The sequence below is a fragment of the Nerophis lumbriciformis genome, linkage group LG20, assembly GCF_033978685.3.
Source record: "Nerophis lumbriciformis linkage group LG20, RoL_Nlum_v2.1, whole genome shotgun sequence".
Taxonomy (NCBI): domain Eukaryota; kingdom Metazoa; phylum Chordata; class Actinopteri; order Syngnathiformes; family Syngnathidae; genus Nerophis; species Nerophis lumbriciformis.
The window spans coordinates 25,461,993-25,489,956 of record NC_084567.2 but is presented as its reverse complement, the minus strand read 5'-3'; the positions used below and the strand labels follow the sequence as shown (position 1 = coordinate 25,489,956).

At 41.2% G+C, this 27,964-nt stretch overlaps 1 protein-coding gene across 1 annotated transcript in view; it reads left to right on the top strand.

The window, feature by feature from the left end:
* Nucleotides 1-27,964, top strand: part of il6st (interleukin 6 cytokine family signal transduce) — a 63,614-nt gene that overhangs the window by 8,939 nt on the left and 26,711 nt on the right. Inside the window, exons 3-7 of the mRNA XM_061980673.2 lie at nt 829-1,131; nt 5,229-5,379; nt 5,607-5,761; nt 12,420-12,574; nt 19,965-20,127. Coding sequence (XP_061836657.2) covers nt 829-1,131; nt 5,229-5,379; nt 5,607-5,761; nt 12,420-12,574; nt 19,965-20,127 — 927 coding nt within the window. The remainder of the gene's footprint in view (nt 1-828; nt 1,132-5,228; nt 5,380-5,606; nt 5,762-12,419; nt 12,575-19,964; nt 20,128-27,964) is intronic.

Here is a 27,964-nt window from a genome sequence, read left to right as displayed (position 1 = left end):
TTATATATGAAATCAATAATAAAATCAATATATCGCCCAGGCCTAGTTAATCGTTAGTATTTACTTATTACATCAAACAAAGATTGCAGTCTACCCATTCAAATTCCTTGTGTGTTAACATACCTGCCCAATTCAGCTGAGTCTGATTCTGATTTAATGTACATGTTTCACACTACAAATAATCAAATGTATGATTAGGTCAAGCAGGACTGTCTAATTGATGACTGAAAGGCCACCTATGGAAAGTGGCTGGTTTTTTATGGCTCTAAAAAACAGCAAAAATTAATAAGCTAAAGGCAAAATGTAATGAAAAGAAGCTGAAATGTTATAACTAATAATGAACAAGAACACATACATTTGTCTTTAAAAGTATGTATAGCCTTGATTTAGCTTTTGTATAAAACTATTTAATTACAAATTAAATGTCACATTCACACGACGCCCCAACCCCTTACCTCTGGGACACCACCACTGCAAGTAGATTGCTGACCTCTGGGAAACAGTAAAACACTTTTTTACCTAACATAATTAATATTGGTGATTTCAATACTCACAAAAAAAAATCATGCACATTATTTTGGCCATAATCTTCCAGTCCAAGTCTTAGGCAGCATCCTTTTCTCCCCTTTACACTGTAAATGTGACTATGTGTGTGTTATTTTGTGTCTACACAGCTCTCATAATGTTAACCATATTCAAAAGTTTTTTAATTCTGTAACTATGAAAATATTTAATTTAAAATGAATTCTTATTTGCGGAAATCATTTTACCCTGTTCAGGCCCTAAAACAATTAACCACAATAAACGAGGGTGAGCTTTGTCTTTCAGAAATTACCAGCCATTTGGTAATAACGCCGCAGTCTCCAGTGATCCAGATTGGGACCAACTTCACAGCTACGTGTGTGATCACTGACACGGCTGAAACAACAGCAGATGATCTCTACTGGAATCTTTCCCAGATTATTATCCCCAAGAATCAGTACACTAAGATCAACGAATCAGCACTTAGTGTCACTATCCTTGTGAACAGCGAAAAGCCAGAATGGTTGTACTGCCACAGCAGGGAAAAATCTCCCTACATTTCCGTAAACAAGGGCAAATTTATTCATGGGATCCTTCTTACAAAAGTCTGTAAGTACCTTGTTTAATCTTACATTTTTTCCTGACATGACATTTAATGAAATATAGAATGGTGCCATAGTCATAGTCTACAATGTATGAGTGTCATTGATAAAATCATACTTGTCCGTTTTGTTGACATTTCAATGTCAGGTTCAAGTATTCATTTATGTGAACCTTTCTTTATCCAGCATAAAAAATGTATTTAGAATTTTCTCTAATACCAATACTTACACAATTATACATACACTTAATATTATGAAAACAGTAAAATTACATACCCCCAATAATCCATCCATCCATTTCCTACCGCTTGTCCCTTTTGGGGTCGCGGGGGGTGCTGGAGCCTATCTCAGCTGCATTATGTGGCTAAATTTTACCTTTTGTAGTTTAACCTCAACCACATTATTTTTTAAGCCATTAACAAACTTCTGCGATAACTGACTGGAAATTTGACCATTCTTGTTGGATAGTTTCCTGCCACAAAGCTGTCTTTTAAGTGCATTAGACAAATATTCAATATGGTTGAGAACATTACTTTGGGACAGTCATTCCAGATTTCCAGCTCTATTAATAGGGCTGGCAAATTTCCTAAATCTATTCCCTTACTATTTTTTCAATTTATTAATTAAGTCTGTAATTAAGATTTAATCTGATTTGATCTACTCATAAATAATGAAACTTTTTCAACAAATTACAAATGTTCTTAAGACTCTTGTGCAGGACAAGAAGCCTATTGACATATTTTGGAGTTAAGCAGCTCCTTTTTGCAATGACAGTATCACTCGCAGATGATAACACCTTCTCTGATGCAAGATTGGTCCCTGGGGCACAAATATATTGCTATACCAGGTAAGCCAACAGTGGATACCTCCACCAGGTCAGAGGATTTTTATTCAGCCCAGCAGGTTGTTTCGACCAGTTTTTTTCTGATTTTATCTTCCGCCCTTGCTGCTGGAGCTAAGTATTACTTTACACATTGCAATGTTATTAGGGCTGGATATAATGGCCAATTTGATTAAATTTTGATTCTTAACGATCAATTCTCAATCAGGATTCAATTCGATCTGCACTTTAATAATGAACATGTTACAACTGTGTCACAAAATACAAAATAAATACAAATCTGTAAATTGGACAGGTTAAACTTTAACTGTATCAAATCAAACATTATTATTATAGCACTTTTCATAAATGGCAAACACAAAGTGCTGTACAAAACAAACCAAACAAAACAACAACCCATCCATCCATCTTTTTAACTTATCCGAAGTCGGGTCGTGGGGAAAGCAGCCTAAGCAGAGAAGCCCAGACTTCTCTTCCCCCAGCTCTTTCCGGGGGATCCCGAGGCGTTTCCAGGCCAGCAGGGAGACGTAGTCAATCCACTTTGTCCTACCGGTCGGACGCAACCTAAACACCACCCCAGAGATCCTTTCAAAGACCTGACTGCGCCTAGAAATTCTGTCCATCAAAGTTGTAAACAGAATTGGTGACATAGGGCAGCCCTGGCGGACTCCAACCCTCACTGGAAATGGGTCCGATTTACTGCCAGAAATGCGGACCAAGCTCTGACACTGATCATACAGGGAGCGGACCGCCACAATCACGTCCAATACCCCATACTCTCTGAGCACTCTCCACAGGTCTTCCCGAGGGACATGGTCGAATGCCTTCTCTAAGTCCACAAAACACATGTAGACTGGTTGGGCAAACTCCCAAGCACCCTCAAGCATCCTTCCGAGAGTATAGAGTTGGTCCACAGTTCCACGACCAGGATCAAAACCACACTGCTCTTCCTGAATCCGAGGTTCGACTATCCGACCTAGCCTCCTCTCCAGTACACTTGAATAGACCTTAACGGGAAGGTTGAGGAATGTGATCCCACAATAATTGGAACACACCCTCCGAAATCCCTGTTTTAAATAGAGGATTCACCACCCCAGTCTGCCAATCCAGAGGCACCGCCTCTAATGTCCACGCAATGCTGCAGAATCTTGTCAACCACAACAGCCCAACCGCATTCAAAGCCTTAAGCAACTCCAGGCAGATCTCATCCACCCCCAGGGCCCTGCCACCGAGGAGCTTTTTAACCACCTCTGCAACCTCAGCCCCAGAAATAGGAGATTCCACCGTGCCCACCGCGGCGTCCCCAGGCACTGCTTCCTCATTTAAAGACGTGTAGGTGGGATTAAAGAAGTCTTTGAAGTATTTCTTCCACTGATGCACAATATCCCCAGTTGATGTCAGCAGCACACTGTCCCCACTATACATGGTGTTGACAGGAACTGCTTCCCCCTCCTGAGAAGGTGGATGGTGGCCCAGAATCGCTTTGAAGCCGTCCGGAAGTCGTTATCCATGACTTATCCGAAATCTCCCCATGTCCGAAATTTTGCCTCTGAAATCGCCAAAACCGCACACGGTCGACTGGCCTGTCGATACCTGTCCGCTGCCTCTGAAGTCCCATGAGCCAAAAGGACCTGATAGGACTCCTCCTTCAGCTTGACGGCATCCCTCACCCTTGGTGTCCACCAGCAGGTTCTGGGATTATCGCCACGGCAGGCACCGATCACCTTGCGGCTACAGCTCCGATCGACTGCCTCGACAATAGAGGCATAGAACATGGTCCTCTCGGACTCAATATCCAGCGCCTCCCTTGTAACATGTTCAAACTTCTCCCGTAGGTGGGAATTGAAACTCTCTTTGATCGGAGACTCTGCCAGTCGTTCTCAGCTAACCGTCACTATACGTTTGGGCCAGAGCCCTTGCTGTGCTTCAAAGTGAGACCGACTAGATCCAGCCGCTACATTACATATATACTTAAACCATGTAACCCTTAATGGAGGTGTTTGCATGTTTTCTAAGGGCTTTACAGGCAGAATAGAGCATCTCCCATAGGCTCCAATTTATTTAATATTGAGAATGCAATAAAAATACGAAACCATCCGTCGTCATGTCTTTCATAATGATTGTGGACGATAGGCAAAATTCCCAGAAAGGTGCAGTTCCCGTTTAACCCCCACCAAACACCCCGACACACACACACACACACACACACACACACACACACACACACACACACACACACACACACACACACACACACACACACACACACACTCCCCAGTGCTCCAGGAATATGTGGTATTGGACCATCCGATTGCCGCGGTCCGCTCCTTGTCCCTGTATCATCAGTGTCAGGGCCAGTAAGTCAGACCTGTTTCCATTGAGGGTTGGACTCACCAGGGCTTCCCTATGTAACCGATTCTGTTCATAACTTTTATGGACAGAAATTCTAGGTGCAGTCGACTATATAGTTTTAGTGAATGGATCAACGCAGGCTTTTCCATGAAGTATCCTAGGCTCCTTTTTAGTGTGTTCTGATGTTAAAGACAATGTACCCTTCATTGCACATGTACTATGTCACTATCCATCCATCCATTTTCTACCGCTTGTCCCTACTATATTGATGATTAAAATGCATTATAATCCAATCCAAAAGTATGCCGGAGCAAGAAGAGAAAAACATCCATTTAAAAAAAAAAAGATTTCGTCTGCTACAGGAAACTAAAATTTATTGATAAAATTGATATATTGTCCAGGCCTAGACTGACCTCAATGAAAAATAATATTTACAGGCCCAATTTTAACGTGCATTTAATTGTTGTTGTTTTTTAATCATCGAAGGTGTATGTTTATACTTTATATTATTTCCACTGTGATGAAAGAATGGTTAATTACGTGATTATGTACGTATATGCCATCGTGTAATTTAACATCTGCCTGCCTTGTACTCAAAATGCATTGGAGAACATGGTACCATACATGTAAGGTCAATCCGACTTGTGGGTTAAAATTTTGGGCTTTAAAAACAGCAGTGCTTATTATGTATTGCTCCAGAAAAAAATATTGCATTGGCTACATAGTAGGTGTGCATATCTTGCCAAATGTTCTCCCTTTTGTGTGCAGTGTTTCAGGAATAGAATAAAGTAGTTATCCTACACGAATGCATAGTCATTTAAAAAAACACCCAATGTGGTATATTATAATGCATTATATATATATATATATATATATATATATATAATTTTTTTTTTTCTATCCAACTTCAGATCCTCCAGACAAACCTAAGAATCTGACATGTATCGCAACTCAGGTGAAAGATTTTATCTTTCCAAACTTGGAGTGTTTATGGGAAACCGCAGGATACCACACCAAGGAAATGTCACCGACGACGTATACTCTGCATGTTGAAGTTAAGCAGTGAGTACATTTAGATGAGAGTCCATCACTTGTTGTCATCATTTTATCTCTGTCAAGATACAATATCTTATCAGCGTCATAAAATGTATCTTAATGCACTTTCTGATCAGTCTGCATTGGTTTTAGTAATGTTAGTTGGGAGAATTTATATTGCCAGAATATATGTTTTATTAAAAATAGAATGTTGTATGCGTTATATGTTTGTGTGTGATTCTGTTTTTCTTTAGCTATCAGGTCTACAATATGTCAACAAAAGAAAACAGCGCTCAGATGACAATGGAGGCTTTCCCTTTTCACATGAAACTGGATGTTTGGGTAGTGGCCCACAATCATCTGGGAAGTAAGGAATCCGAACATCTTAAAAAAGATGCTGATTGGTTTGGTAAGATATCAACTACTTTAATTTTCAATTCACTAAAGCAATAATACGTTGCATGATGTGTGCTAGAGCAGTGCTTCCCAAACTTTTCACAGGCCTATACCCCTTGAGCTATTTGACCTGAAGCCATGTATCCCCTATTCATCCACACTTAAAAATCCTAAACTACTCTCTGTACAATTGTGCTTGAATATACCTAGTGGTAATACTTGGACATGTCATCTGTGATTAATCCAAGGTCATAGGGTGTTTGGGGTCTTTAATCATCCGGCCTTTTCTGCGCCTTCCAGAATGTTCTTGGTGCCAATGGTGGCTCTCCGGTTTTGCAGTAAGTTAAGACCAAAGAGCTTTAGGGTACGCTGTAATTAGACCGCAAAGCCTCGACACCCAACTTTAATCGGCTGAAACCGGACTTTCCAGCCATTGCTGCACCATTCACCAATGACCTTTGCATATTTTGATCTTTTGCGCTCATTAGCCTCTTCAATCTGCTCCTCCCAGAAGACAGTCAACTCCAGCAAACCACCTGCTTGGTTGTTTGTGATGTTAATACTATGAGCAGAGTGATGTGATTGTGATGTCAGCTGGGAACTTGAACTGCTTTCCGAGATCTGCTTGGAGCTTCCAATCAAGAGCTGTAGTAAGGAGCCCACCTGTAGAGCTTGGATGTTGTAGAGCCTTCTCGCCTGCTTTTATGAAAATTATTAGTTTCTTAGGGGCGGCATGGAACTTACTGTTCTGGATAATTGTGCAGATTGCTTCTGTCAAAAACCTCAAAATCTGGTCATGTCGCCAGCAATAACACTCATCCCTAAAGCTTTTGGTCAGCTATTCAGGATGTGCTCTACAATTCCACTCTCTTGGCGCAGCTGGCTAGCAGAAATGTAGAGGTTGACCTGGTTTAAGATGAAGTTGTAAAATGATTGGATTAGAAATTTAGGAAAAAAGTTAAAATAGCTCCACAAAACCGTGGATTCTGGCCGTGCAGAATTGTCCTGTCACTGTGCACCTTCATCCAAGATGCGCACTCTTGCTAAGGTTATCTGTACTGTAAAGCTCAATTTTGAATGACAATAAAGAGGAAGTCTAAGTCTATTCAGTGGGCTAAATATGGGCCACTGAATAGATGGGCTAAATGTAGGCTTTCCCATTAAAATCTGCCCTTATTCTCTTATCGATTAAGTACATTTGCTCTTATGTGCCTCTGAGACTGGAATAGGTCCAGCGTCCCTGGAAGGTGAAACCTCATATTGCGCGTGAAGTTTGGATGCAGTGTTTGGAGACATAGTCTCTCCATCGTGTCCGAGGTCTTCCCTGTGGCCTCCTACCGGTCGGTCATGCCCTAAACACCTCCCCAGGAGGGTATCTGGGGGGCATTCTGACCATTGTGACTTTTGAACAGAAAATACATACATAATGTAACATCTATAAATTAATTTGATTGAGTTTTTTGACTGTTAATGTCAAACTGTCAGCTGTCACTCTCTGACTTGTGCACACACACATACACGACACATACAGTTGTCCATCATAGCCCCTCTAAGGCTTCATGGCTTCACAAACATTTGGACTAAACAGAACTCAAACCATCACAAATACCATCAAGGTGTTATGATAAGTAAATAGAGGTAAACGGATTACGATTCACATCCAGCCAAGAAGAAGACGCAAAGTCCACCTCAATAGTAATTTATGTGATTTGGGTGAGTCTGCAGGCTGGATAGAAGTATGCGAATAAGAGAAACGTGCGTAACGTCAAGCGTGAAAAGAAAAAAAACCATGCCAAGTGCCACTTTGCCCTTTGCTGTAAAGGTTTTTCCAAGAATCTTAACTGGTTTCTCAGTCATTGTTAAATTGTGGTCCATCCCATGGTAAAGCGGAACTGGTCAGCCACTTTGCCCATGAGATTAAGCTGTTCCAGCCCCTAAATGAGCTATCTGCACCCAGGAACAGAGGTTGTCATCACTGTTTAGTCGTCCATTAAATCTCTTATTGGGGGGCTTCTGGGTCCCAGATTTTGACTTTAGATGTCTGCATTCCACTTTAGGAGACATAACGATCATGTTTATTGTGAAGTGAAGTGAAGTGAAGTGAATTATATTTATATAGCGCTTTTCTCTAGTGACTCAAAGCGCTTTACATAGTGAAACCCAATATCTAAGTTACATTTAAACCAGTGTGGGTGGCACTGGGAGCATGTAGGTAAAGTGTCTTGCCCAAGGACACAACAGCAGTGACTAGGATGACGGAAGCGGGGATCGAACTTGCAACCCTCAAGTTGCTGGCACGGCCGCTCTACCAACTGAGCTATACTGCCAGAAAGAAGAGTGACACCAAGATTTTTCACGCCGTTGCTTGGTTGGTAGAGCGGCCGTGCCAGCAACTTGAAGGTTCCAAGTTCGATCCCTCTACCGCCATCCTCGTCACTGCCGTTGTGTCCTTGGGCAAGACACTTTACCCACCTGCTCCTCGTGCCTTCCAAACTGGTTTAAATGTAGCTTAAAGATGTAGATAATGGGTTTCACTATGTAAAACGCTTTGAGTCTCTAGAGAAGAACGCTATTTAAATATAATTGACTTCACTTCACACTAGGTGATTATGCCCTTTTTTAGACAGTGCCAGGCAGATGATGTATGTCCTGACAATGTCTGCATGCCTCCCCTTGGCTGCAACTCTCCCTCTTATCCAGATCACATCAGATCTTCCAGAGGCATACAAGGAGCCGTGGACATGACTTACTGTACATACTTTGTATGTCATTGTGAGTTTGTGAAGCCATTTGGGACATTTGTGAATAAGGGCTATTGTATGTAAATAAATTATGATGGATATTATTCAACTTGGACCAGGAGATATGTAATCAATTGTATATTTCCCATTCATTGTCAATGGGGAGAAAATGACCAGAAAACCGGGAATTTAGGGAAACGTAAAATATGTTTTGCGTTCGATATATTGATAGCATAGCGTGTGTGGATGGTGGAAAGGTCTCTATCGGGTAAAAGACGGCGCAAAATTTAGAGAATTTTGGGCATTGTAGAACTATGAATATGTTTAATAATTTGAATGGGAATTACCTGGAAATTTCAGGAAAACCAGGAATTTTTTTTAAAACATTGATACTAGCACAATTGTTCAAGATGATATGAATGGTTTGGTGTTGGAATTTTTATAATCGGTTGAAAAATGTTGACGTTTCAATTGAGAATGGGTAGTTTGGAATTCCTGGAATTTGGGGAAAACCGAACATATTTTATATAACTTTTGATGTCCCAACTAAAATAAATGATTTGATTGTGGAATGGTTAGAATTGGTTGAAAAATGTAGACTGTAAAATCTCCAACAAGAGGTGAAAATGGGCTTTTAGAAAACCGGGAGTTCCTGGAATTTTTTTTAACTTGGAAAATGGTAATTTGATTGGCCAAGGTGAGTTGGGTATGTGAATGGTGGAACAGTTCGAATCGGTTGAGAAATGTGGGAATTGTACAAGTTCGAAAAATGGCCAATTAATTTTCAATGGGAAAAATAGCCAAGAAAACCAGTGATTTCGGGTAATCTGCAATATTGTATTTTTTATTTTTTGGGGGAGCTCACGGTTCCGATTGGATGAAAACTGGGCAGTGTCCTCCGCCAAACCTTTGCAGCCGACTAATAATAATAATAAATAGATGATTTTTTTGGTGTAGAATACTCCACACAACTAGAATATGCAATTCCGGTAGGAATTGCGTGTGAATGCCCCATTGCTGAAACTGATCTGAAATGCTGATGGAATGTAGAATAACTGTAAGAGTAGTTTGAATGTTGAAAGGGTTTGAATTTTAAAGAGCTGACGCTGACCAGAAATCTTATTTGAATTTATTTAATGGTTTGAGTGTTGAAATGCTTAATTTTTCAAAGGTTAAAACTGGTTTGAGAGGTAAGGAATGGAAGCTGTACTGAAATGTACTATAAATTTTGAAAAGCTAAATGTTGGTATTGTTAGAGTTTTAAAATGGCGCCAAGTAAAGGAATCCATGACTATAAGATGATAAAGTACAAAATGAGCAAAAAAGCTATCAAAAAAGTTAGCACGCTAACATACTTCTAAGATGGCACCAAGTAACGAAATCCATGATTATTAGGTTAAAAAGAATAAAATTAGCTAAAATGCAAGCAAAAAACATTAGCATGCCAACAGGGGGACAGCTGGCATCCTTCTGAGATGGTGCCAAGCAGTGTTGGGACTAACGCGTTACTGTAACGCTGTTAGTTTCGGCGGTAACTAGTAATCTAACGCGTTATTTTTTATATTCAGTAACTCAGTTACCGTTACTACATGATGCGTTACTGCCTTATTTTACGTTATTTTTTATGAAGTATCGGCTAGAAACAGAAGATCTGAGTGTGTTTTATTGCAGCGAAGCAGTGACGTGCTTCTGATTCTTCCTCTGCGCTCTCTGTGTGTGTGTGTGTCTGGGTGTGGGAAGGGGAGAGGAGGGGAGGGGGGGTGCGCAATACAACGTAAACCGTTGGCCAAGCAAAAAGTAACCACAGAACACTATAGGGTAGTGTTCTGTGGTTACTTTTTGGTTGGCCAAGCAAACGTGACGACAGGCTATCCTCACTCAGGTCCGCACGGACCTGGAGGGGTCGTGCCTTAAGTCCGGCTGGAAATCGGGAGAAATTTGGGAGAATGGTTGTCCCAGGGAGAGGCACTGAAATTCGGGAGGGTTGGCAAGTATGAGATATTCTCACTTCTTTTCTTTTGTCGAGCACAAAGAAAATAACATTTTAGTTAAATGTAAGTTGTGTCTTGGATCAAAGATCCCGTCTACTGCCCAAAACAACAATTCAAATTTGCCTGGTTAGGCTTTGTGTATGTCACGTGTGCCTTCCTTAGGTGAAGCCAGGTTTACAGTTATGTTGTTATTATGCTGTTTGTTACTTACATATGTTATGTTGCAGCTATTTAAAATAGTTTTGTCAATTTGTTCTGGCCTGAAATAAATTGGCCCTTTGAAACATATCTTTGTCTTTGTGTGTTGTATGTAGAGCACATTGCTTAGCAGAGTTCAGTGATGCAAATGCATGTCAAGTTGATCAACAGATTGTATTATTCTCCAGTGCAATAACAGTACTGAAGTGAAGGCTAAAAGGGCATTAATGGGAGCTTTAAAAAAAAAAGTAGAAGAAGTAACTAAATAGTTACTTTTCACAGTAACGCATTACTTTTTGGTGTAAGTAACTGAGTTAGTAACTGAGTTACTTTTGAAATAAAGTAACTAGTAACTGTAACTAGTTACTGGTTTTCAGTAACTAACCCAACACTGGTGCCAAGTAAAGAAATCCATGATATACATATGGATGTGTGTGTGTGTGTGTGTGTATACTGTATATGTATATGTATATATATATATATATATATATATATATATATATATATGTATATATATATATGTATATATGTGTGTGTGTGTGTGTGTGCATATATGTACAGTATGTATGTGCATATATATATATATATATATATATATATATATATATACATATATATAATTATTATTATTTATTTATTTATTTTTTGACCTCACAATGCCTCACTATATTTGTCTCTATAGTCCTTTTTTCTTCCGACATCACTGTTTTGCTATTGGAGTAATGTTTGCGTTTTGAAGTCAATCGTAAACATTACGAAGTTGGAGCATCTGGTATTTAATGTTTTGTTTGGAAGCAGCGGACGAGATACCGAACCTACATATGATGATTAAAAAATAACTGTGGCGCCAATCTGTCCAACTTCTGATACAGTAAAATCAAACCCCCCGTGACCGACTCACATTCCACCTTTTGGACTGATCAACAGCTCTGCCAATAATAGTTGTTACTGTCACTCACTTTTCTGCAGCAGGAGTGGGGGAACCCAATTTGTCACCTAACTGGTACATGTTCTGCTGTTTGTGTGTAAGTTCATGAAAAAACAATCAAGGATGACTCGCTTTTCGATAAAGAGTTGCTTTCCCCCCAAAAAACTCTATTAACATATGTCAAACAGGTAAGAAATAATTAAATGTGAGTTGGTTTATTTTGTGCTTACAGACAATGGTTTATGATTTTAAGTGTGCAGGAGTATGGGGTAAATGGCTTCAGGTCAAATATCTAAAACGGTATGTAACTGAAAAGTTTGAAAACCACTGTTCAGCACACTACATCACAAGTGACAAACTCAAGGGCCAGATCTGGAATATGGCATGTACTGCATGCAATTACATGTCTTTTAAACTTGAGAATTATCTGGCCATGCAGAAAACATTAACACAAGGAGGGGCCTAAATGCAGCCCGCAACTAGGGTTTTGTTGTGCCGCAGCATATTTTTGGATAAAAAACATTTGGAATGTAAAAAAATAAGAAGGTAGCAAAAATTTGTGATGCAATGGGGAAAAAACTGACACTAATAACTCAAGGGTGTGCTAACTTTTTCCACCAAGTTTTACATACTAAAAAGTCAGTGTTTGGTGGCTATTTAGAATTTAATTTTTTTTTGTAAAAAAAATAAATCCTGATTGGACAAATATTAAAACAAAATTGCTTTTTTAATGAAAGGAAATCCCTCTTTGTCTGTTTCTTAGGATTAGAAGACTGTGTACAAGATGACTATGTGCTGTTGTCTCTTTTGCAGTTAAAACAAACCCTCCATCTGGTGTGAAAGTCCTTCCGGATGAAACACTTCCCACTTCTCTTCTCATAAACTGGACCCCCCCAATTGTCAAAGACTATTTCATATTAAAGTACCATATCAGGTACTGCCTGAATGGATCTGACAATTGGATTAACGTAAGTGTGTTTGTTTTCATTGCCATAGCCCTTTTTGTTGCCATTTGAAAAATGGAGCCCCTCCAGAATTGTGTATGCCATTTTTGAGATTCGTATGGCCAATCATAATCAGTACTGTGACGGCCATCTGCGGTGCCATCTTGGAATGAAACAAGAGTGAAACATTAAAGAAAACAAGGACATCAAATACATTAAAGGAGTATAACACTCATGCAAGGAGTTGCCACTTCAAATGTACTATTTATACATACAGCTATAAAAATAGAAAACAAAAAAAGAGCAATAAATAAAAAGCACATACAATTGCACCATGTATACAACACCCACAACTGGCCTCTGCAGAAAGAAAATACTGTAGACATTCACCCTGCAACACCTGCAGTGAGTGCTTTTTGATTGATTGATTGAAACTTTTATTAGTAGATTGCACAGTACAGTACATATTCCGTACAATTGACCACTAAATAGTAACACCCGAATAAGTTTTTCAACTTGTATAAGTCGGGGTCTACGTAAATCAATTCATGGTAAATTTTGTCCAAAGGATGGTGCCATAACACTAAGTAACACACCTTTTGAGTGTCTTTGCCTGTGTTTTATGAAAACTATTTGCATTATGGCCGTCAGCAAAGAAAAATCTATAAATTAGCCGCCCCGGTTTATAAGCCGCTTGGTTCAAAGCGTAAGAAAAAAGTAGCAGCTTATAGTCCGGAATTTACGGTAAAAAAATAGACACACAATCTACTTTTTAAATAGTTCTGACTTCTGAGAGGCCCATTTTAATTTTGAGTGTTTAAATATGTTTATCTTTTTCTGTTTTCATTTGTAGAGCTTATAGATAGGGTTGGGCGATATGGACGATATAAATGATGTGAATTTGCCCGACGGTAGTTTTTAAAACTATTGTCAGATGGTGATAATGTTTGTCGATGAAACCTTTAAGCTGTGTCCTACATATTTGACAAGCTAACAGATGCATTCTCAATGCACTGCTGAGTCCTCACTAGCTTGCTAGCCGCTAACATCCTTAAAGCTACTTTAAAATGATTAATTCTCGCCTCCATGACCGCAAATAAGCTAAGTTTCTTAAAAGCAGGACGATGAATAGCTAAAGATGCTATGTTACACACCGTAGGAGGATATGCTAACCCGTAACTGGTAAGTTGGATATCTTGAATGTAAACAGTGGTGGGCACATCAATAAAAATATCAACAGCAACGAAACCAAGTGTTTGATACTACAGTAGTTAGATATTTTTTATTATCAAAAAATATATACCGTATTTTTCGGACTATAAGTCGCAGTTTTTTTCATAGTTTGGCCGGGCTCCAGTGCGACTTATATATGTTTTTTTCCCTTTATTATGCATTTTCGGCAGGTGCGACTTATACTCCGAAAAATACGGTATCTATTTTTCTTATTGTTTGTTTTCGTTATCACTCTAGCCTCTTGCGCCCTGGTCTGCCAGCGGGGTGACAACATTAGTTTCACAAGCTGGTATTGCACTATTTTTTGCTACTCCTGGAGGAGGCCATGTGAAGGCTGTCATCGCCGATGTCAATAGTAGTCTATCTTCAGTTGTCCTTGTTACAACTTTGAAATGCTGCTAAAATCCGTCACTCACTCATTCATCCCGGGACCAGAGATCGTAGGACAACTTTCCACCACTCACGGTTTTCGGGCAAGCGCAGTAGGGCAGCTGGGGTATGGCTGGTCCACTCTTTGACGTTGTTGACCCAGGCCTTGCGTTGTCTGCCTCTGCAACGTTTGCCCTCGACTGCACCTTGGAGGATGGTCTTGGGCAAAGAGTCGTGACGGGAAATGTGGCCAAACCAAGCTTGCGGCGTCTTACATTTGTAAGTAAGGGCTTTTGTCTGCCTGCGTGGGTGTCAACTTCCTGCCTAACGTAATCATTGGTCTTGTGCTTTTTGTATGAAATGCAAAGAAGCCTCTGAAACAGCCTGCTCAAACGCCTGGATTTTTTGCGCTGAGTGTCCAGCTTTCACATCCTTAGAGGAGGATGGAAAGCACCAAGGACCTGTACAGCTTAATCTTCACGGGGAGGCTGATGGAGTTGCTTCTCCAGATCACAGTCAGTCTTGTCATGGCAGATGAGACCAGGTTGAGTCTTGTTCTAATTTCCCTTGCGGAGCTGCCATCTTTGCATAGTGTGGAGCCCGAGTACTTGAAGGTTTCCACTTCTTCAAGTGTCTAGCCGTTCAGCATGATGTTGGTCGTTGGTTGTTGACTGGAGCTGTTCACAATGACCTTACTTTTTTCCGAGCTGACTTCCATTCCATAAGCTGCTGATGCCATCTTCAACTCGGTTGTGAGGTCTTGGCGTTCTTCTTCACTGCCTCCTATCATATCTATGTCATCTGTTTCTTCACCCATTTTTTTGCGAGTGTTATGAGACATTTTTAATCTAAATGGGAATATATAAACATCCCAGCAGTCGGCATTTTAATGACAGCAGACCTTGCACAGTAAGTGATGTGTTATTATGTTTGTTGGATCTCATAAAGTCTGCAGTGAGCAGAAATCAGTGCTGAAGGGGAAACAAAGCAAAGGTGATGCGTATTTGGAATTAATGCGCCACATATACTTAAAATGATCAAAATACGTAACTATTAAATGGTAATCTAAATATGCGTGTTACTACATTACATATATACTTACATTATGTATATAAAACCCTAACAGAGGTGATGATGCATTTCTGTTGTTGTGATCGTTTTAAATCCATTTAATAAAGTCAAATACCAATAAGGTAACAGGAGAAGTATCCCACACTTCCCTTTTGTAAAGTAAATCTGTACAGCAAATATGAACATTTACATCAACAATACGATTTGCCTGAGTAGCTGGACAGGACAAAAAATAAATAAAACCCTAACGGAGGTTTTTGAATGTTTTTTAGGGGCTCTATATGCAGAATTTAACGGCTCTCATAGGCTCCATTGTAAGCAGTAGAGCTGTGAATCTTTGGGTGTCCCACGATTTGATTCAATATCGATTCTTAGGGTCACGATTCGATTCAAAATTGATTTTTTTTTTTATTCAACGCGATTCTCGATTAAAAAACAATATTTTCCCGATTCAAAACAATTCTATATTCATTCAATACATCGGATTTCAGCAGGATCTACCCCAGTCTGCTGACATGCAAGCAGAGTAGTAGATTTTTGTAAAAAGCTTTTATAATTGTAAAGGACAATGTTTTATCAACTGATTTCAATAATGTCAATTTGTTTTAACTATTAAATGAACCAAAAATATGACTTGTTTCATCTTTGTGAAAATATTGGACAAAGTGTGTTGTCAAGCTTATGAGATGTGATGCAAGTGTAAGCCACTGACACTATTGTTATTTTTATTTTTATTTTTATAAATGTCCAATGATAATGTCAATGAGGGATTTTTAATCACTGCTATGTTGAAATTGTAATATTGATACTGTTGTTGATAATATAAATTTTTGTTTCACTACTTTTGGTTTGTTCTGTGTCGTGTTTGTGTCTCAATTGCTCTGTTTATTGCAGTTCTGAGTGCTGCTGGGTCGGGTTTGGTTTTGGAATTGGATTGCATTGTTATGGTATTGCTGTGTAATGTTTTGTTGGATTGATTAATTAAAAAAAAAAAAAAAATAGATTTTTTAAAAATAAGAATCGATTCTGAATCGCACAACGTGAGAATCGCGATTTGAATTCGAATCGATTTTTTTCCCACACCCCTAGTAAGCAGACTTGATGTAATGTATTTAATAGTTAGAATGCAAACTAAATACAAAATCCTCTGTCATGTCTTTCATAATGATTGTGAATAATAGGCAAAATTCAAAAAAAAAAGTGCAGTTCCCCTTTAAGTGTACGCACAGCTTCCTCCACCTCTTCGTGTAGTAATAGTGCATCTCCCTGTTGTAGTTGCTTGCATTGTCTAGCTAGGTTCTAGCTGTAATTATAGAGTTCACTGCAATACTCTGTCCATCTTCCAATTACAGCTGCCTTTTCTGTGAGGAGAGATCAGCCCTAGGTTGCTGAGTTGTCGTCAGTGTCTTCAGTTATTAGTCTTATTTCTCAAATAGTTCCGCTCTAAATAAGCATTTTATAACCCATGGAAACACCTTAATCCGATCGTGTTTGGTTTTTGAAAAGTCGGACGAACACACCTGGATTATGCGATTGGAAACCTCTCTCGAGGTGTTGTGTGCGCCGTAGGGGACCCTTCACATTGCGCATGTGTCAGTCTCAACGCGCGGGGTATAACCGTATAGCATACACCAGTCAATAAAAACATATTAATTCATTTAAGAAGCTAAGGTAGGTAGCTAAGGAAATGGAGAATGCCGGCTTAACTCGGACTCCCGAACTAAATACAAATGAGATGGACGACAATGAAGCAGGTATATATATTACAAGGAAAATAATAAAGCGTACACAAACCTCTTCACGCTGATTTGTGCACTCCAAACTGATTAACAACAACTCTACTCCATACAACTGGCAAGATAGCCCAGAACAATAGCAAGCCTCATCTTGAACAATATCAGTCAGGGCACAAATGGTCTTTTCCTTTGGATTTAAAACTCCTTCCATCAATCCACAAAACCTTATGAATTAACTTGGAGACATTCAAAAGTTTTGTTTCCACAATTACTTAGAAAAAAAATCTCTCCCGCTGGTCTTTCTTTGCTTCGAAGCTGCACCCGCTCTGATACATTCTTAGTAGTAGCGTCATGTTCGTAGCGCAATCTAAGATAATTTCTTGATGCTGTTTGTTATTTAACATCAGCATAGCCATTAGAGACATAATATTTGTAATCCGTACCAATATTACAGCGGACATCAGGTACAACACAGCTCGGCTGGTAACTTGCAAAGGAGCCGCAGATGCCTAGAGTGACGTCATAGGTCAACCGGAAAAGCCATACATTTATCCGCGCTAAAAGGGTGTACGGAAGGCAAACAGCGTATGACCAATAGTGACGTTAAACATAGTGCATGGACACTGGGACTTCACACGTAGGTGTGAAAATACAAAAATCCTAATTGAGAAATCAGACTAATTTAGTGCATGGAAACGTAGTGACTGGTCAGAGATTAAGTTATCTTTGGCTTCCTTCATTTTTGTTCTGATAATTCTTGTTGACAGCACTGTATCTCTGAGCTGCGTCAGGGTCAACTTTCTTGAATTTCTTGAGGTCTCTCCTGACGTCACAAAGACCTGAGATGTCATCAATGACCCATGGCTTGTATTTCTTTCTGCTCTTCCCCAGGGCCTCTGTTTCAGACTTATGAAGGGCTTGTTTGATGTTGTCATTCTCTAGTAAGCTGAGCGCAGCGAACTTCCCACCTACATTTGGCTCAAATATCGCTGCAATCTTAGGGTTCTTCAGCTTCTCCAAATGGAATCTTATACGTGTAGTTCTTTTTCAGCTTGGCTGTTGTTGCTCACTTGGCCTTGTTGTTGGAGCTGCTCCCGGGTCACCGCTGGCTTGTCTCTCGTTTACCTGCTGTCAGAGGCATTCCAAGCCTCCACTGGTGTCTCTCACTGGGCCCCCCTGTCGGAATCGCTCCCAGGTCGCCGCTGGTGCTTCTCGCTCGACCCCTGCCAGTACTCCGGCTTCCTCCCACCTCCAAAGACATGCACCTGGGGATAGGATGATTGGCAACACTAAATTGCCCCTAGTATGTGAATATAAGTAAGAATGTTGTCTATATATCGATGAGTTGGGACTTGTCCAGGGTGTACCCCGTCTTCCGCCCGAATGCCGCTGGGATAGGTTCCAGTCACCCCTGCAACGCCGAGAGAGAAAAGCGGTAGAACAATGGATGGATGGATGGTTTATTGGTTTATGTATAAACCGACAATATATTACATTACATATTTTCTCATTCTAATCCTCTTCACAACATGTTCAAAAAGTAGTGGGATAAAGTAAGAAGCTAAGCTTATTTAATCCTAACCCTTTTTGCAATTTATAGTGTTTACTAACACATGTATGTTCACTTCCTGTTCTCATATTTGTCTCAATTTACATCAATTTATTCTAAATTCAGCAGTTCTTATAATCAGTTAATTAATTTTACATCAATGCATTCTAAATACAGCAGTTATTTTAATAAATAGTTGCTTCAGTTAGTATTCACCTAATGAGTTAAATCACATCTCATTTCAATAAAGTTTGAGACATTTATCAAAATTCCTCTTCCTTGTACTCTGTAAACACTAGTTGTTTGAGAAGCCTCTTAAACTGGGTCATATTAGTACATTGTTTGACTTCTTTGTTTAATCCGTTCCATAATTCAATTCCACATACTGGTGTTGTACATGAATACACATTTTAAATTAGCTTTTTCTTTAAGGTTGTATTTCGCCTTTTTTGTTGAGAAGAATTGTTGTACATTCTTGAGCAACAGATTATAGTTTGCTTTGTGCGTAATTATAGCTGTTTGTAATTACACCAAATCATTGAATTTCAATCATTTTGCTTCAATAAACAAAAGGTTTCTATGTTCTCTGTATCCAACATTATGTATTATTCTGACTGACCTTTTTTGTAACACGATTAGCGAATAATGTGGGCTTCTGTAATTATTTCCCCATATTTCTACACAGCTTAGACAGGGTAACACAGCGAGCAGTGGAGGAAATTGAGTGTTTTTTGGTCTGGAGCGTATTCTGCATTATTTGTTATTGAAATATTTTTGCCACTTTATGTTAAATAATTTTATGAAATTTCCAGTTCATTTTCTCATCTATTATCCCACCAAAAAAAAGTGTTTCTTTTACCCTTTCAACGTCTACTCCAGGGGTCGGGAACCCTTTTGGCCAAATATTTTAAAATGTATTTCCGTGAGAGCCATATAATATTTTTTAACACTGAATACAACTAAATGCGAGCATTTTTAAGTAAGACCAACATTTTTGGAGTGTAATAAGTCTCTTATTCTTTTTAATAACATTGTTATTCTGAAGCTAACCAATAATAAATACAATACTTCTTAACAATAATGCGACTTCTTGAACAGGTGCGATAGAAAACGAATGGATGGATTAAAACGCATGAGAATGTTTTATATTTTAAACGTTATTTTTAACACTGTGATTACCAGCGGAATTATTAATTACTTATCGTGTTAAGCAATGTCAGCAAAGATTTATCTGAGAGCCAGATGCAGCCATCAAAAGAGCCATATCTGGCTCTAGAGCATAGATTCCCTACCCCTGGTCTACTCGATCTAGAGTGTATTTGTATTTGTGTTTGACTTTAAGTTCTACTGTTACCGAAAAGCATTCTTTTAGTTTTGCTGAGACTGTTTTTGTCAAACCATCTTTTTAATTTGCTATGGTGTAACTTTAGTTAATGCATATATTTGTTTGGTTTAGGTACCTGATGAGGATATTGCTGAAGACATACAGTCATTCAGACTCCAAAACCTACAACCAGACACAGTCTATGCCATTCAAATACGCTGTAAAAACACTAAAAAGGACCACGGATATTGGAGCGACTGGAGTCCCAGAGTTACCAAAGAAACACCTGAAGACCGTAAGTATCTCGTATCATCAATAGAAAAAAGTATTTTACCACCACCGTTTGGGTTAGAGTTTTATATATGCAATCGTCATGGGAATAAATGTGATGTTAATTTTACTTACTTACTTTTACTTAAATAATGCTTTTTCTAAGGAGTAATTATGATACAAGGTACATCTTTTACATCTCCAATGATTTTTTAACAATAAAAACTGGATGCTTGGACACAATTGGCAATAATCCCAAATATATATCCAAACTTGTTTTAGAATGGATGGGGAAGGCTAACCTTAACCTCCTGGGGCCTCATATATTTAAGACTTGCGTGGATTTCCTACTAAAAAATTGTATACGCTCAAATCTTGAAAATGTCATACCAAAAAATTCAGGCGTATTGAAGTGTGCGCACAAATTAATCCAACACAATTGTATTGTACATCCCAATCCAAGTGGAATTGAGCGCACATGTTGTAATGGCTGTGCCACTTCGTGTCCACATCCCCATTTAAGTATAGAAATCATATTTGAATTAGCCATGTGCCTAAACTCTCCCACTCCACACACATATATATATATATATATATATATATATATATATGTGTGTGTGTGTGTGTGTGTGTGTGTGTGTGTGTGTATATATATATATATATATATATATACCGTATTTTCCGCACTATAAGGCGCAGCGGATTATTAGCCGCACCTTCTATGAATTACATATTTCATAATTTTGTCCACCAATAAGCCGCCCCGGACTATAAGCCGCGCCTACGCTGCGCTAAAGTGAATGTCAAAAAAACGCTGCGCTAAAGTGAATGTCAAAAAAACAGTCAGATAGTTCAGTCAAACTTTAATAATATATTGAAAACCAGCGTTCTAACAACTCTGTCCCAAAATGTACGCAAATGTGCAATCACAAACATAGTAAAATTCAAAATGGTGTAGAGCAATAGTAACATAATGTTGCTCGAACGTTAATGTCACAACACACAAAATAAACATAGCGCTCACCTTCTGAAGTTATTCTTCATTCGTAAATCCTTCGAATTCTTCGTCTTCGGTGTCCGAATTGAAAAGTTGCGCAAGCGTGGTATCCAAAATGGCCGGTTCCGTCTCGTCGAAGTCATCGGGAGTCAGTGTCGCTGTTGTTCTGTGAATCCTGCCTTCCGGAAAGCTCGGACCACAGTTGTGACCGAAATATCTGCCCAGGCATTTACGATCCACTGGCAAATGTTGGCGTATGTCGTCCGGCGCTGTCTGCCCGTCTTAGTGAAGGTGTGTTCGCCTTCGGAGCTGTGTGAAAAAAGCCACCCGGCCTCTTCGCGTAAACTTCCCTTAACCACTCGCTCATCTTTTCTTCATCCATCCATCCCTTCGAGTTAGCTTTTATGATGACGCCGGCTGGAAAGGTCTCTTTTGGCAAGGTCTTCCTTTTGAATATCACCATGGGTGGAAGTTAGCATGGCAAGCTAGAACCACAGTGAAGGATGACTTCTCATTCCCTGTGGTGCGAATATTCACCGTACGTGCTCCCGTTCCACAGTGCGGTTCACAGGAATATCAGCTGTGAAATACGGTAGTAATCCGTGTGCGGATGGAGAGATTGCGTCTTTTTATGAACCGGATCGCTTAGTAGGAGCCATTTTGTGGTCTTTACAGATGTAAACAGGAAATGAAACGTACGGTGATATCCGCGCGTTTTTTCTTCTTCTTCCGGGGGCGGGTGGTAGCTTACAGTAGAAGAAGAAGCGCTTCCTGTTCTATGGGGGCGGGTGCTTTCCTTGGCGGTTGCTTGCGTAGAAGAAGAAGCGCTTCCTGTTCTACCGGGAAAAAAGATGGCGGCTGTTTACCGAAGTTGCGAGATCGAAACTTTATGAAAATGAATCGTAATAAAGCGCACCGGGTTATAAGGCGCACTGTCAGCTTTTGAGAAAAATTGTGGTTTTTAGGTGCGCCTTATAGTGCGGAAAATACGGTATGTGTGTATATATATATACATATATATAATGTGTGTATATATATATATATATATATATATATATATATATATATATATATATATATATATATATATATATATATATATACTCTACATACAATATATATATATACACAGTATATATATATATTTATATATACATATATATATACATACATATATATATACTCTACATACAATATATATATATATACATATATATATATACACATACTCTACATACATATATATATATGTATATATATATATATATGTATGTAGAGTGTATATATATATATATATATATATATATATATATATATATATATATATATCCATCCATCCATCCATCCATACATCCATACATCTTCTTCCGCTTATCCGAGGTCGGGTCGCGGGGGCAGCAGCTTAAGCAGGGAAGCCCAGACTTCCCTCTCCCCAGCCACCTCGTCCAGCTCTTCCCGGGGGATCCCGAGGCGTTCCCAGGCCAGCCGGGAGACATAGTCTTCCCAACGTGTCCTGGGTCTTCCCCGTGGCCTCCTACCGGTCGGACGTGCCCTAAACACCTCCCAAGGGAGGCGATCGGGTGGCATCCTGACCAGATGCCCGGACCACCTCATCTGGCTCCTCTCGATGTGGAGGAGCAGCGGCTTTACTTTGAGCTCCCCGCGGAAGACAGTGCTTCTCACCCTATCTCTAAGGGAGAGCCCTGCCACCCAGCGGAGGAAACTCATTTCTGCCGCTTGTACCCGTGATCTTGTCCTTTCGGTCATAACCCAAAGCTCATGACCATAGGTGAGGATGGGAACGTAGATCGACCGGTAAATTGAGAGCTTTGCCTTCCGGCTCAGCTCCTTCTTCACCACAACGGATCGATACAGCGTCCGCATTACTGAAGATGCCGCACCGATCCGCCTGTCGATCTCTCCGCCTGTCGATCTCACGATCCACTCTTCCCTCACTCGTGAACAAGACTCCGAGGTACTTCAACTCCTCCACTTGGGGCAGGGTCTCCTCCCCAACCCGGAGATGGCACTCCACCCTTTTCCGGGCGAGAACCATGGACTCGGACTTGGAGGTGCTGATTCTCATCCCAGTCGCTTCACACTCGGCTGCGAACCGATCTAGCGAGAGCTGAAGATCCTGGCCAGATGAAGCCATCAGGACCACATCATCTGCAAAAAGCAGAGACCTAATCCTGCAGCCACCAAACCGGATCCCCTCAACGCCTTGACTGCGCCTAGAAATTCTATCCATAAAAGTTATGAACAGAATCGGTGACAAAGGGCAGCCTTGGCGGAGTCCAACCCTCACTGGAAACGTGTCCGACTTACTGCCGGCAATGCGGACCAAGCTCTGACACTGATCATACAGGGAGCGGACCGCCAAAATCAGACAGTCCGATACCCCATACTCTCTGAGCACTCCCCACAGGACTTCCCGAGGGACACGGTCGAATGCCTTCTCCAAGTCCACAAAGCACATGTAGACTGGTTGGGCAAACTCCCATGCACCCTCAAGGACCCTGCCGAGAGTATAGAGCTGGTCTACAGTTCCACGACCAGGACGAAAACCACACTGTTCCTCCTGAATCCGAGGTTCGACTATCCGGCGTAGCCTCCTCTCCAGTACACCTGAATAGACCTTACCGGGAAGGCTGAGGAGTGTGATCCCACGATAGTTAGAACACACCCTCCGGTTCCCCTTCTTAAAGAGAGGAACCACCACCCCGGTCTGCCAATCCAGAGGCACCGCCCCCGATGTCCACGCGATGCTGCAGAGTCTTGTCAACCAAGACAGCCCCACAGCATCCAGAGCCTTAAGGAACTCCGGGCGGGTCTCATCCACCCCCGGGGCCTTGCCACCGAGGAGCTTTTTAACTACCTCAGCAACCTCAGCCCCAGAAATAGAAGAGCCCACCACAGATTCCCCAGGCACTGCTTCCTCATAGGAAGACGTGTTGGTGGGATTGAGGAGGTCTTCGAAGTATTCTCTCCACCGATCCACAACATCCGCAGTCGAGGTCAGCAGAACACCATCCTCACCATACACGGTGTTGATAGTGCACTGCTTCCCCTTCCTGAGGCGGCGGATGGTGGTCCAGAATCGCTTCGAAGCCGTCCGGAAGTCGTTTTCCATGGCTTCCCCGAACTCCTCCCATGTCCGAGTTTTTTCCTCCGCAACCGCTGAAGCCGCACACTGCTTGGCCTGTCGGTACCTGTCCGCTGCCTCAGGAGTCCTACGAGCCAAAAGAACCCGATAGGACTCCTTCTTCAGCTTGACGGCATCCCTCACCGCCGGTGTCCACCAACGGGTTCTAGGATTACCGCCACGACAGGCACCAACTACCTTGCGGCCACAGCTCCAATCAGCTGCCTTGACAATAGAGGCGCGGAACATGGTCCACTCGGACTCAATGTCCAGCACCTCCCTCGTGACATGTTCAAAGTTCTTCCGGAGGTGGGAATTGAAACTCTCTCTGACAGGAGACTCTGCCAGACGTTCCCAGCAAACCCTCACAATGCGTTTGGGCCTGCCAGGTCTGTCCGGCATCCTCCCCCACCATCTCAGCCAACTCACCACCAAGTGGTGATCGGTTGAAAGCTCCGCCCCTCTCTTCACCCGAGTGTCCAAAACATGAGGCCGCAAATCCGATGACACAACTACAAAGTCGATCATGGAACTGCGGCCTAGGGTGTCCTGGTGCCAAGTGCACATATGGACACCCTTATGTTTGAACATGGTGTTCATTATGGACAATCTGTGACGGGCACAAAAGTCCAATAACAAAACACCACTCGGGTTCAGATCCGGGCGGCCATTCTTCCCAATCACGCCTCTCCAGGTTTCACTGTCGCTGCCAACATGAGCATTGAAGTCCCCCAGTAGAACGAGGGAATCACCCGGGGAGGCACTCTCAAGTACTCCCTCGAGCGAATCCAAAAAGGGTGGGTACTTTGAGCTGCCGTTTGGCGCGTAAGCGCAAACTACAGTCAGGACCCTTCCCCCCACCCGAAGACGGAGGGAAGCTACCCTCTCGTCCACCGGGTTGAACTCCAACGTGCAGGCTCTGAGCCGGGGGGAAACAAGAATTGCCACCCCAGCTCGTCGCCTCTCATTGCCGGCAACGCCAGAGTGGAAGAGAGTCCAGCCCCTCTCGAGAGAACTGGTTCCAGAGCCCTTGCTGTGCGCCGAGGTGAGTCCGACTATATCTAGCCGGAACTTCTCGACCTCGCGCACTAGCTCAGGCTCCTTCCCCCCCAGCGAGGTGACGTTCCACGTCCCAAGAGCTAGCTTCTGTAGCCGAGGATCGGACCGCCAAGTGCCCTGCCTTCGGCTGCCGCCCAGCTCACACTGCACCCGACCTCTATGGCCCCTGCTATGGGTGGTGAGCCCATTGGAGAAGGGACCCACGTTGCCTCTTCGGGCTGTGCCCGGCCGGGCCCCATGGGGACAGGCCCGGCCACCAGGCGCTCGCCATCGTGCCCCGCCTCTGGGCCTGGCTCCGGAGGGGGGCCCCGGTGACCCGCGTCCGGGCGAGGGAAATCTGGGTCCTTTATTTTTATTCTTCATGGAGGTCTTCGAGCTGCTCTTTGTATATATATATATATATATATATATGTATATATGTATATATGTGTAGGATATGTATGTGTATATATATATGTAGAATATAGAGCAGTGACGTGCTGCGAGGTTCATGGCTAGTGAGGCACTGACCTCATCACAGTCAGATTTACAAACATATGAACCCTAAAGAGTATCTTATTCACCATTTGATTGGCAGCAGTTAACGGGTTATGTTTAAAAGCTCATACCAGCATTCTTCCCTGCTTGGAACTCAGCATCAAGGGTTGGAATTGGGAGTTAAATCACCAAAAATGATTCCCGGGCACGGCACCGCTGCTGCTCACTGCTCCCCTCACCTCCCAGGTGGTGATCAAGGTGATGGGTCAAATGCAGAGGACAAATTTCACCACACCTAGTGTGTTTGACAATCATTGGTACTTTAACTTAACTTTAACTTTACACATACAAACTGTAGCACACAAAAAAGCACATTTAATTAAAAAAACATTATTATGGTCTTACCTTTACTTATAAATGAAATCCATGCTCCGCTCCTTCTGAACAAAAGCATCGATAAGTCTTCCTTATCTTTCTTCAGTTTTAAAAGTCTCTCTGTCTCAATGGAGATCTTCTTTTAATTATTACCTCCTGCTTCGATTGAAAGTCCAGTTTAGAAAACTGTTTTATTTTAGATATGTAATCCTCCATGTTAAAAGTCCAGGCGAGAGGAAAAAATAAACGATCCCTGCCGCTGCACTTGACTTGCTAACTGTTGCTGCTTGTTGTCACTTATTCTGCAGCCGAGTAGTCGCAAGAATGATCCCTGGGATCACTAGCGCCCTCTACCACCATGAGGCGGGATTACTGCGAGCCTCACCCAGTGCGTCTTCGCAGCCGTTTTATGATTGCTCAGCACAAGAAATACGTTACACACATACAGTTGTTGACAAAATACACTGTACATTATATACCTCAGCTAACTAAACTATGGAAATGTATAATATAATTCATATAGCAATGCGGTCTCACTGCACAGCAGGCCAGCAGTTAGCCGAGTCATTGCGCAATCCATGGTGAGGCTCAACTGGCTGCTGACTCACTGCAAGTCTCTTCTCAGTATTTAAACGGCAAATGTGAAAATTCAGCGATTTTGAATAAAAATAATCTAAAACTGGTGAAGTTAAATGGAAAATAACATATAACAATTTAATTAATTTTTTTTCTTTTTACATTTTTTTTCTTTCCGTGATGGCACGTGAGGCCCCACCTCCCCTGCCTCCCCTGACTGCACGTCACTGGTATAGAGTATGTATGTATGTATATATATATATATATATATATATATATATATATATATATATATATATATACTCTACATATATGTATATATATATACTCTACATATATATATATATATATATATATATATATATATGTAGAGTATATATATACATATATGTAGAGTATGTATATATATATATATATATATATATATATATATATATACATACATACTCTACATATATGTATATATATATATACTCTACATATATATATATATATGTACTGTATGTATGTATGTATTAGGGCTGGGCGATATATCGATATACGCGATATATCGCGGGTTTGTCTCTGTGCGATATAGAAAATGACTATATCGTGATATCGAGTATACGTTCTCACGTAGTTGCTTTTAGCTGCGGGCATTACACTACAGGCTCTCCTCCTCTTTCCAGTCTCTCCTTCTCACAGACAAACAAGCGCACCTTCTTACACACGTCACATACTGTCACGTCATACGTCACATACGTATACGCCCTCTCCCAGCAGAGAGGTAGCAGCATGGCTAACGTTAGCTGTGATGCTAACAGAGTGGTAATACAAGAGAAAGAAGGTGCGAATATGGTAACAAATGGAGGAATAATTAATTCCCCCAAAAAACAGCAGGGGGTCCATCGTCTGGCGGTGGTTTGGTTTCAAGTGGGAAGATGTCGAACAGACAACCGTAATTTGTTAAGTGTGGAGCAAAAGCGTTGCTATAAAAAGTAGAATTACTGCTGTAACAAACAGTTCAGGGTGTCCCAAGTTACCGGAGTGTTAGGTAAGGAGGAGGAGTTTTGTCCCTCCAGAGTTGTTGCCGTAGGGCTGTGACGTAGGGTGTGTGTGGTTGTGGAAGGAGGTGTGTGATGTTGACATTAAAGAAGCGGTGGCTGCCGAACCTGCTCTAATGTCTCCCGTTTATTATTTTATTAGATAAGTACACTGTATAGGCGAACCCAGGACACTCTGCTACACTGCTAA